The sequence below is a fragment of the Heliangelus exortis genome, chromosome 6 (assembly GCF_036169615.1).
Source record: "Heliangelus exortis chromosome 6, bHelExo1.hap1, whole genome shotgun sequence".
NCBI lineage: Eukaryota > Metazoa > Chordata > Aves > Apodiformes > Trochilidae > Heliangelus > Heliangelus exortis.
Window position 1 is genome coordinate 7501163 of NC_092427.1, and position 12376 is coordinate 7513538.

The 12376-nt window shown below is 36.3% G+C and overlaps 1 protein-coding gene across 6 annotated transcripts in view; it reads left to right on the forward strand.

Moving 5' to 3' along the window:
• Window positions 1-12376, forward strand: part of NCKAP5 (NCK associated protein 5) — a 432579-nt gene that overhangs the window by 404681 nt on the left and 15522 nt on the right. For 4 of the 6 annotated variants that reach the window (XM_071746512.1, XM_071746511.1, XM_071746513.1 and 1 more), the window contains 2 exons: window positions 674-851; window positions 5006-5084. In XM_071746512.1, coding sequence (XP_071602613.1) covers window positions 674-851; window positions 5006-5084 — 257 coding nt within the window. The remainder of the gene's footprint in view (window positions 1-673; window positions 852-5005; window positions 5085-12376) is intronic. The other 2 variants (XM_071746515.1, XM_071746517.1) reach the window with 2 other exon arrangements.

Sequence of the window (12376 nt, forward strand, 5' to 3'; positions counted from 1 at the left end):
CTGCAGCCTTACAGATGCTCAGGTGCTTAATGTATGTTGCTTTTAGATTAAGAATGTATATTAGTAATCAGAAGGTACACTATCAGGTCTTTAATGTCTGCAGGAAAAAAAAAAGGACAAAAAAAACAACATTAAAAATGAGATGATAACATTGTTCATGTTACTTTGTTAACCAAGGCAATGGTGTTTGAAATTAAAGAATGGCATGTTACATTCAAGCTGATAGAAATTCAAATGATTCCAGAAATCAAGAATCTAGGCAGATGGTGTGTAAAGATAGAGGATAATTTGGTACAATTTTTAATGTATTCCACCTTCATGTATTGTAACCAGCAAACATATTTTTAAAATTTCTAGTCAGAATTAATGACCTTTCTGGCTACCACAACCTTTGGTCACGGAAGAACTCAGTAGTTGCTATACTATGTTCTCATGTTTGCCCCACAGCAGTCCCAAATATAATATAAATCATTATGTGTGAAAGACTAAATTGATATAGTACCTGAAATTGCAAGTGACAGATTTGATCAAGGCTAGTTAGAAACATTTATCACTCAAAGGTCTAGAGACAGAAAGATACAGAGAGGTTACTTTAAACATTAAAGGAATGGGAAAGTAGAGTGATTGAAGAAGGGCAGTGTAATTTATCAGAGGAATCACTCTCTACCTGCAGAGTTGATAAGAAAGCAGCTCAGCAGACAGAAAGTGGATCAAATAATGTTTCCTACAGGAGTGTGTCGAAGGGCAGCTCCCAGGGCTCCTCTGTTCACGGCAACTCTATCAGCTCTCAAGGAAACCACAAGAAAAACAGTAACACAAAAGCTGATATGGAAATGCAGAATCAGACCCTGGTAAGTGCTTTAGTACATGAAAACATTATTGCCTTCTTTTGAACTTCGGGATGTGTTCCTTGTTGTCAGTATAGACAAACAGGGTAATAATTGTTTATATATGATAGAAAGATTTTGAGTAGCTAGAGAATTGTGAATTAATACACAAGTTGGCAGCTTGACTATAGGCCAGACTGTACAGATAGTCATGAAGATCCTACTGCTTCAGCTGGCAGTTCAATTCCAGTGGAGACACGTGCACAAAGATGCTATAATCATATTGTAGCAGAGTGAAATAATAGGACTGGGTTGTTTCATTTTTTTCTCCTTTCCATGAAAATTGCATGCCAGTGTTGAATAGTCCCCTGAACATTACAGAAATCATTAAGCCTAAAACGTGCACTGCTGGAGGCAGAAAGGCAAAGTATTTAACTACTTCTGGGTATATTTGTCACTTAAGAGGGAGTCTTTTGAAAGCAAAAACATTCATTTGACCCGTGTCTCTCTTTGTAGCATGGAAAATCTCCCTGTTAATGCCCTGTAGTTAGTTTTATACTTCGATATAATACTAACTATACTTGATACTTTAATTTACCCAGAGTATGGACATTGCCATGTAGAAGAAAATTAATTTTCTATTAGCTGCTAGATTATGATTGTTGAAAGGTTACATGAGTGGCTAAATAATCCGCATCAAGGAACTGACACATAGGGTCTGGGATTGCAGCCTGAAGTCAGACAATGTGTGCCCTTCCTTGTAAAGCTTCTAATAATTAACATTAGAATTTAGTTCTTGTCTAGCAAGGGCCTTTCTCATGATGTTTTAATGTCCAAACACCAGGAGAACAGAGATGCTTTAAATTGATGAGCATTCTTTTCTCATTTTTGATAGCTGTCTTGCCCATATTATTACAATGATTATTAGCAATAGTCACAGTTTTCACAAAAGTCTGAAAACTTATGCCAAATATAACACTGAACATGAAGTTGAGGGTATAACTATTGTTAATCTGATAAAACAGAGTTATTGAGGTACAGTGCATGCAACTATTTCATCTGAGAGAATTTGAAATACAAATTCTTTGGGATGAGCTTCAAGGGTAAAACAAATTTCAGAATTGCTTCATAATGGCAACTGGAAATACTGTTAGCTTAGTACTGTCATTTAGGATGTTTAAGGTTAAAGTATCCCAGATGTGGTTTCAACTTCAGGCAAATTATTTTTTACTTTAATGCAGATGTCTTTTTCTAAGAACATCTGCAAGGTCGTTTTTTAAAACATATGCAGGATGAATGGGTTGGAAAACTTTTTCCTCCTTACTCCTGTGGTATCATCTCTTCTTTGAAAATGTAGATGTCTCCTGCATTATAAAACCACAAATTATAAGCGTATCTAAGGCTGTCCTTGTAGTGTCACTGAAAGGAAAGAGAGAGAATGAAAGTCTGGAAATGTGCAATATGCAGGAAATTCAATCCAGCTGATCTAGAACGTTGATAGCAAAGCAGAGCCCCTTATCAGAGCCACTCAGTTTAACTATGCCCCATTTAATATGGTCCTGACAGCTTAGGGTATATCTTCACTGTACAGAAGTACAAAAACCTCCACACATTCTGCAATTTCTCTCTAACTTAGTATTTTCTAATGCTGCAATAATTTCCTGTGCTTTTTGTCTGTCATTTTGCGAAATCTTTTTAAGTGCAGTGATAATAGTAATTGAGGACTTTATATCTCCAAGCAACATACTTTGTTTTTTCAGGGAACTACAAAGATTTTCCTTAATATGCATAAATAATACAGAAATGCTAATTATACTATTTAGTTTTTAAGGACCTGTCTTGGGGAAAAGGCATTACCTGTTCTATACCATATACTCTTTTGTTCACTGGGAAACAAAGTATTTTTTCTATTGTTTTTGAAGATTAAGTTACATTATTTATTTCATCTCTGTGGGTCCACACTGTGGGTTTTGTGGCACTTAATTCCTGAAAGAAATATGTAGTGCCAAAAGACCAGGGACATCTAGAATAACGTAAATAAAAATGTGCTACAGTTCTAAATGCTAACTTATGAAAGAGATGTACCTTAAGATTCCACAGTGTGTGATATTTCATCTTGTCCTCCAAATGTCTACAAGAAAAACAATGAAAGTCTTTAAAATCAAAGTTCATGCATCTTATTACTATTATTTCCAGTTATTCTTTGGTGTCTGCTTACTTTGAAGCCGATTGCAAAGGACTGGGAGACAGCTGTGACTGAAAGCAGTCACATGCAGTAGAATGGCCTGTTGTGCAGTTTTCTGCTTGTAAAAAGATAAAATGAATGCTTGAATGCTTTTAGAGAAAACAGCATAAATCTATTGAAAATCCCTAAACTATTAAGTTTTCTGTTTTTGAACAAGCAAAAGTGCATTCTGTCATATGGGTTCAATGTAGAAGCAGCTGCATTCCAAAACTGCAAATCATATATATACTACTTCTTTTAATCCTGTTTTTCAGCATTCATTTTCTATGAAGTTTTTCCTTTAAAGCCTGCTTAATTTTTGATGATTAAATCTTTTATCTTATGATGTGCCAGGTAAAGACTTGAGGCACTATTATGCTGTAACATATGCACCAATTACCCCTGATTTCTGTTCATGCGAACAATGTTATTGCTTGACTGCCACGGAATTTATGGAAAAAGCAATGTTCCACCAATAGTGGCCTTGTGCATTCACTTTCAGATGGTGATGCTTCCCGTTAGTGTTCATCAAAAAAGCACTTTTGCTCTAAAGGCCATCCAACAGAAATACATAATCCTTTAGCCCACACCAAGGATACTCTGCAGTCCCCAATGCTTTTTCGTGTCCTTGGCTGGAGCTCCAGGTGAGATACAATGATTTTTGTGCTGCACTGCTTCACTTCATCTTTGTGATTTTATTACAGCCCTATGTAATTCAAAAAAGCCACGGGCTTTACTTTGCTGGGTGGCACCAAAATCAAGACACCAGGCATTTTGTATGGCTGCAGTCTGTGTGTTTGGGGAATACCCAGAGATCTATCCTAATATTTTGAAATGTCACATCAGCAGTCAGCCACAGACCGCCGTGCAGTCTGCAAATGTGAGAAACTCTTCTACCCAGGATTCGATGCCAAATGATCACATTCTTTTCATTTTCCATAGGCTGAAGATTCTTATTTCAGAAGGAGAAAGATGTAGGCAAATCTCTGGGATTAAAAGATTATAAATGCACTTTTATAAATATAAAGAGCAAGTCTTTCATGCCTGACCCAGAGTAGTCATAAGAGGTCAAAAAGTGTAAGCCAAACAAGCAGAATACACACTGTGATCAAAGATACTTCATGCAAGTGGTGATAAATTCTACTGCTTTAGATTACAGAATATATTTAATGTTATTGTAAGTAGTTTTAAACACCAGAGAGTGATTAACAAATAATTTAATATCTAAGGTACCAAAAGTAATTTTTTCTGCAGTGCTGGGTTTCCTTCTCTCATCATACTAAGAGTATCTTCGTTCCTGTTTGATTTATGTAGCATGACAGAAAAATATGTTCCTGGATGTGAATTACAGCCACTGATGGCATGTAATGGAAGGGGTTTTCACTGTGTAGTAGGAAGATACTCAGATTATACGTACCTTTGGGAAGGAAGAGTGCAGAACAGAGAAAAAATATGAAAAAATATGTCTTCATCTGAAAAAACAGAATATCTAGGGGATTTGAATAACATATACTTGAATAACACATTCAGGCTTTTAGTGTGCACTGCATTCTTTAATGAAGTTTCTCTCTCTGTTTAGCTAATAAGTGCTTTTAAGCAGCTATAGAAACAACAGTGCCAAAGTTCAGTGTTTGCAAACTGAAGTAGAGAGATACCACATCAGCTTTTTAGTAACATAAAATTTGAAACATGGTATTTCTAGAGAGAAACAAATAAAAAGGTCAGGAAACTGGAGCATTGCAGTATTTTTTGGCTGCTGCATATTGTGACTGAATGAAGTTAAAGTTGTTAACCTCAGGTACCATTCCTAGAATAAGGCAGATACATACTTACACTCTTAGCTGCCCTTTAACTTTATTCCTTTTTATTTCTGAGAAAAAATTCTGTTGGTATCATTAAGCAACATAAACAGAGTCACAGATGTTCTTCGCTTTTGTTGTTGTACTATGTACAGGCTAAAGTAGTCACAGAAAACCTGCAAGAAGAGGAGGAGGACACCATGACAAGGACTACATGTCAGAGTCATGTGATAGGTACAGAATTTTATTTTACACTGCATTTTATTACTGTTTCAGTTTTTGGAAAAAAACCATGTCTAAGCACAATTACTTTATTTGTTTTCCCATCTAGTGTCAGCTTTAGCATTCATTTAGCTCTGTTCCTGGATAGCTAAATTTCACCAATTATATAAAAGATGAGTACACAGCATTACCATTGTGTATCAATGCAATGCTTGATGGAACAGATTTGGGATCTTGCTCTGAAAGATAATTTCAGCCTCCCAAACTAGTGGTTTACATCTCGTGGTGCAACTTGGGGGTTGTTGTGAATGATTCTTTCAGTGGGAGTAATATTGATATACTGTAACTCTGCCATCTGGCCTTGAATTAGTAAAATTCAGAATAAAATTCTGAATAGCAGAATAATTACTATGGTAAACTAAACCAGGAGTAGCGAACCAAGTGTCTGTTCAGAAGACCTTAAAGCTATTACTTAAAAAAAAAATAAAAAAGTTGCATTTGCTTTTCAGTAGAGTATCACCATCTGCCCTGCTTCTTGATTGGCATGTACTAATTTGTATCCTCAGTTCATGTCAAAATATCTAATAGGCATTGGAAGACAAAATATGTCTGTTTGGGATCTATATTAAAGCAATGTCACCAATATAAGGAACTGACAGTGAATGAAAAAGATTTTCCTTTAGCAAGTTCCCTTTGCAGGCAGAGGCTGCAGCAATAGTTAAAATTGATTCAGTGTTTTCAGGACACTGGGAGATATTCTGCTAGTCAGAAGCTCTTTTCACTAATACTGTCAGCCCAGCAAGTGGGGCTGAACAGAGGTGTCATGTCAAACCACATTTCTCTTTAGGGTGGTAGGAAAATGTTTTCATGCTTTACTGACTTGCACATGCTTTTTAGTCTCAGGTGCAGCCAAGTAAACTCTTGTCTTACTTGTAGAATATATCCTGAAACCCTACCAGCTATAATTCAGCTCCATTAGAATAAGGGAATAACAGAAACTTTGGGCAATGCAGTCTAAGACTCTCTGTGGATTCTGTGAGTGGGTAGGCACTAGCTCTGAAAAGAGAAATACTCTTTACTTCACTGAATAAAGGACTTTCTGTTACTAGAAATGGCCCAAAAGAGAATATCTCACTTAAAATTTTTCATAATTATTTTTCCTCAGACTGAAATATTTTTTTCTCAACATCAAAATTCTTAAAACGTTTACTGTGGATTAATGTGGAATATTTGAGTTTAACTTTTTTATTCCAGGTACTGAACAAGAGAAAACAACTATCTGCAGAACTTTCTTCTGTAAAGACTCCAGTGCTTCTTTGGTGTTCATCAATGTAATTGGTGATTGTGGCTGAGACCTAATTGCTATATATTTCAATATATTACTTTGTTATTTAGTTCTATAACATGTCATGCAGGTGGTGGCTTTTGTGGGTTTTAATATTTGGCTCCTTCCATAGGCATCAAAACTGAATCTCTGAGAGGACTTAGTGGTTATAGAATAGGTTGGTTGGCATACCCCAAATTCAGAATTCAGTTGTACCTTGTATTTGTGAAGCCCTCAGCAGGCAAAGGTCATCACTGAGTCTAGCCCTTCTGCACACCAAAATCCTTTTTTGCAAAAAAGACCTTCTTCTATGCCTTTTTCAGGGCTGATAAAATGGTTGAAGGGACAAATAGGACTGTGACCCAGGTCTACACAAGTCCACCATATGCAGTGCTCCAGAGATGCCAGGCGGTACTGTCCTGGGGAAATTGCTATAGCTTGTACAAGACCTTTCCATCATCTAAATTATATCAATTACAAAAGTATTTTCTTTTCCCTAGGCAATACCATCTCTTAAAGACTGAACTTAAAGGCTCAACACAGGATGCCAGCTATCCCTGTTCTATCTATTTAAATGGAGAGATATCGATCTAAATATCTATATTCTATCTAAAATATTCTGTCTAAAATAGCACAAGGAGTTTGCTCTTAGAATCTAGTTGTTAATGTCAGGAAGCTCTCTGATGATGGGAGGCATTATATGCAGTACTAGGTAGTATTGGGCCAGTAAAAGTATCAGAAGTCTCATCAAATTTGTTAACATTAGCACAGTGAGTCCTAACACAGCATGTACCAGACATTACTTATTGCAGCAGGACAAGCCAAAGCCTGGGAAATTAGAAACATGGAGCTAAGTGCACTTCCTGAACACTCCTAAATCAGTGTCTTGCTGTGTTTTATGCCACTCTCCTCAGGCTGTATTTTGTCTTACATTGGTATTTCTGCTGCTCTATGTCTGCAGTGCTCTTAGTGGATAGCAATCTTTCCTTCGTGTAATTCAGATTGGTTTATCAAATTCCTTGATAGAAATTCTGGCATTTTTCGGATACAAAGGTTTTAATAGAAATGTACTGATTTTTTTTTTTTTCAGGACTGAAACTCTCTGCAGTTTTAAGAAACTTTCACTTGGAACATTTCCCATGTGTGCTTGCAATTTTTAGTCAAAATGATACACAAGGAGGAACTTGTGAAAATTTTAAAGAACTTGTTGGTATGGAGATTTATCTGAGATGTGAGAGAGCCAAATTCTGGTTGTCACAAGCAGGAGGAAATAGTGAAGGAAAAATGGCTCTGTAAATATATGGCCTCACCAGGTCCTTAGATCAAAGAGGGTGGCTGCTCTGTCCTCTGAGCAGTTCCTCTCCTGGTGGAGGCTTTTGATCTGTTGTTTTCATGGAACAGTTTCTCATTGTTGGGAATTCTTCCAGAATAGGAACATGTTTGAAATCTTGAAAATTTCAGTGGGCTGCAAAGTCATTTCTTACTGCATTCTTCACCATCATAAACTGCTGTTTTAGGGAAGCTAAGTCCACTGTGGTTTTGTAGCTGTATTTTAATGAGTTTATTCCACTGTTTCTGAGCTAAACTGTTAACAAAATAGAGCTGAATGTACAGCAGATGTAGAAAGGCATTGATTAATCAGGGAAAATATTCTTTACATAATAGGTAAAACATGTGTTCTTGTAGTTGTCTCTGTAAAATTGCCAAAATAGCAGCAGTTCTGCCCAGTTAGCTAATAAACAAGATATATGTAACTGATCAGTCTCCAAGGTTGGTACCATGTAAGACAATGCTGGTTCATCACTTTCTAATAATGAGATCCTCCTAGCTGTCTTAAACAAAAAATATGTAAAATGCCAGCTCCTAGGTTTTTAATTTATTGTCAATTGTTGATCTAGACAAATTTAAGTATTTTGCTGACTTCTGGGATTTGCTAAATTGAAAGAATACAAGAGTGCACTGTAATACAAAATTTTCCTTCTAGTATACCTATATTTCAGGAACAGATGATCATTTCTAGATGAAATAATCATTTATATTATACTATACTATATTTATGCATATGTTTAAAACATTTTTTAAAAATTAAAACAAAACTATGTAATACCCTGGAGGCTTTTGGTGTCCTGTCAGTAAAGATGCCACACGTGGCCCTGGCAGCAGAGATGCTACTTCTGTTCCCACTTCCCACAGCCAGGAAACATCAGAGTCACAATCAAGTCCAGTCATCTGCAGAGCTCCTTCCTCAAGCCCTTTGCAATAGATTAGTTGAGTTTTGTGAAGACTAATGAAGTGGGAAATGGTAAAGAACCTAATAAGAAGAAGGATATGATAAAAAGGTTGTTTCCCTTCATGTTATGAGCTGCTTCACAGCTCAGGCAGCTACAGCAGCGTCTCCACGTATTCCTTTATATAAAAATTCTTTTATTGAATGCAAAGATGTAGTGTCAAGTTCCTGACAGCATTGCTCCCATGTAAACATAAGAAAGCCTTCACTCCACATAGAGCAAAAGCTTATTTTTTCCCCAAGGGAGAGAAGTGCCAGTGTTTGTCTTGAATTTCCCCGTTGTCACAATGACAAAAAAAATTGCAATACAGCTACAAATGACACCTTTGCATAGGAAAGTTATTAGTTGGAGATGTTAAGAAAAAAGCGTTTGTGAGAAATTCTAATGTTGCATATTTCAACTACAGTTTTGAATTAGCAGTCACTCCTGGAAAAGTGTGACTAGTTATAGTGGATTCAGAGTTTTCACTGATAAACAGCTTCAAGGGAAAAGCCAAAAATCTATAGCACAAGCAAATAAATGCTAATTACTGATTTTTTAATTCTGACAGATAATTTTACATGAGAAGAGTATGGTATACAGTAACAGTCATGCCAAAAACAGTTTCCTTGATTATAATCTTTATCTGTTATGGCTAAAATAGGGGCACCATGATGGAGCAAAAGTATTTTTGGCTTTACAGGTCTCTACACAAATTAAAAGGTTCCTGACCTTGTTTTGTTCCTAGGGATATATATCTGTAATTAAGAGAAAAGTTCTAATTAATTAGTTCTAATTAATCATATTGTTCTTTGGTGTTGATATAAACCTATGCTGAGGCTAAAGGAGGAAAGACTGAATGTGCCATTTTCTCAGACTCCAATACTTCTGTGATTTACCAAACCCCATGTTTGAAAGCCACATGATAATATTTTCTCTGGATTCAATTATTTCCTTTTCTCTTTGTCACCCCAAATGAGTGACACATTCAGCAAGGCAACACTGAATATGCTTTTGGTAATGATTCACCTGAGCTTTGCACAAAACACAAACTCAGCATATATTCACCATTCTAAATAGGCACAGATTTATTTTGGCACAGATCTTGCTGTGTGTACATAGGTTTATTCACCAAAGTGGATTTCCAGTTTTGAGTATGCCTTGAGCAAGTCCTAAGTGAATTAAAAGAAGCACTTCTGGTCTAAAGCACTGAAGTTCAGGGAGTACATGAAAGCATGGACTGTTCTTCTAAAGGAATTATTTTGTTGAACCAGCAAGGTTTTGCTTCCAAATGTATCTCTAATGTATCACTGATTGAAATAAAAGGCCAGGATTCGTTCTTCAATAAAAGCCAGCTGAGCTTTTCCATCCAGGACATCAGTGCAGGTAGATTTTGTCCTCAGAATTATGTGACTGGTAAAAATAAATTTTAAAAAAATATTAATGGACCTGCAGTTTTCTTGAGAATTTGGGGTATTCTAGAGAACATATCCTTGATTATACAAGAATTGGTAGTAGTAATGTAAAATATATCTGGGTGTTGTGGGTACTATCTGCTCCTCTGGAAGCACCAGATATGACCTACAGGACGTGCATGGGGAGTTTATTTCCTGAGTCAGTCTGGGATTAGAATCCACAGTAGAAAGATTCACAGTTCTTGGAAAGAAATTATCTGAGTATTGGCCCTCATTCCTGTGTGGAGTATTTCAGGTAAAATTTAGAGCCAGGCAATGATTATGAAGATAAATGTAAGACAGAATTTTTGCAATAAGACTTGGGTCTTATTTTTATCCAATTTTCATTAGAGGTCATTCATTAGGTCAGTTGCTCAAAATTGATTCATCCAATATTAAATGGGAACCTTGCAGTTACTGGCACTTCTATAATACAGAGAAAATGCCTGCAGATCCTTAAAAGGTGTCTGAAATGTCTCTGGCTGGATAGAGGGTAGGGCTTTCACACTATCAAAGCAACATTAAAAAATACATTGTAAGACTTTGCTGCTTTGTGCTAGAACAAAAACACACCCTGAGGTCAAGGGATTCTTTTGTAACTCTGCTGTAGCCCAGCTCTCAATTCCATTACAGTTCTTGATAATCATCTGCCTTATAGCGGGCTTTGTCATAATTTTTTCTACTTTTCAAGAACAACCTTGAAGAGGGCTTTGCAGTTTAATTTAAAGGCAATCTGGTCAGAAAAAGGAATGTTTGTCTTTTAAGCCACTTTTTGGAGACTGGTCTTCTTTTGAGAACATTTGATTGAATCCCTTAAATGTGTAATGTTCCAGAAAGGAAGTGTTGTTGGAATTTTCTGTTACATTTTGTTTTAAAGTCCACTACTTCAAGCTTTGTGTGCAGCAAAGAAGAATAAAGTAGAAGCCAGGAATATCCTTCGCAGCATATTTTATAGATAACTTGCTAGCAACTTGATAGCAATTTTACAGATGTAGTGATAGGAAACGTAGGACATATAACATGTTGTAGATATAAGTGGGTTTGGCTTCCAGTGAAATGTCAGCATTATAATTATCAGTACTGAGGCATCAAAATACCAAAGATGATATAGCCTTATCTGTGTATTTTAATACTGTTTTTATTCAGCAGTGGTAGACATATGATAACAAAAAAATGCACTTCCTAAGCAGACTGCTCTGTGAGGAGGAGGACCTGCATTCTTTGTGGTACACCAGCTAAAAGTTTCCTTGTCTCTGACTTTTCTTGTTCTTCTGTATGAATTTCCCACAGGCATACCCATTTACTGACAAGATATTGTGTCCTCACCATTCCTCTCATATTTTTTCACCTGTATCATTTAAAACTGGTGATAACTACTTGTGTGGTGGCCCAGGATTTCTCATTATCTGACTAGCCACAAATCTAGACAACAGTTTTTTCTTTCCATAACCATACCATTTCTAGTCAATAGATCCTTACTCCAGTGTCATCTACCTCTTTCCTCTTGGTTTCTCTATGAAATCTGATGAACACCAGAACTGAGAAAGAATAATTCAAATTTAAATTCTGAACTTGCCTTTAAAAGGACACCCACTTGTGCTGAATTGGATTTTATTCACCATTTTATGAACTACTAAAACTTTAGGTGTTTTTTCCTGGAGTACTAAATAAACAGCTACTGAATTCATGTTTTCTCATTCTCAAGGAATGGAAATAGATGTGAAGGAAACAAGCCTGATTGATGGGGTAAATACATTAATTCTGACATGCATCATCTTAAAACATGTCCATTAAGCCTGACATATTTGAGCAAACACATTTAGATTAAAGAACCCTCAAAACCTGGAGACAGATTAGGTGAGGTCTGTAATGAATTACTGAGATAAGTGTAACAGAGTAAGTGACAGAGGGAAGATGGTGAATAAATTGATCTGCCTTACAGCCTGTGCATTCAGTAAAGACAAGTTATACACATTACTGTGGAGGGGCAAAAGGGTCACCCAAAAGTTGCTTTAAGGTCAGGCAAATTGTTGCACCCCTTTAATGCATTTAATCAAGAACAATATTCAACTAATAAAATATCTTTTGACCGCAAAAGAAATCCCCTCTTGTCATGAAGTCTCAATTCCTGAAAAACAACTTACCACTGTCAGTGTTAATTCCTTTCATCAGGCAATTGATAGAAGTTGAGACGAACCATTTAGCAATCATCTAATCACTGATACAGCACTTGAATCTTTCATTTACGTGTGATTAGAT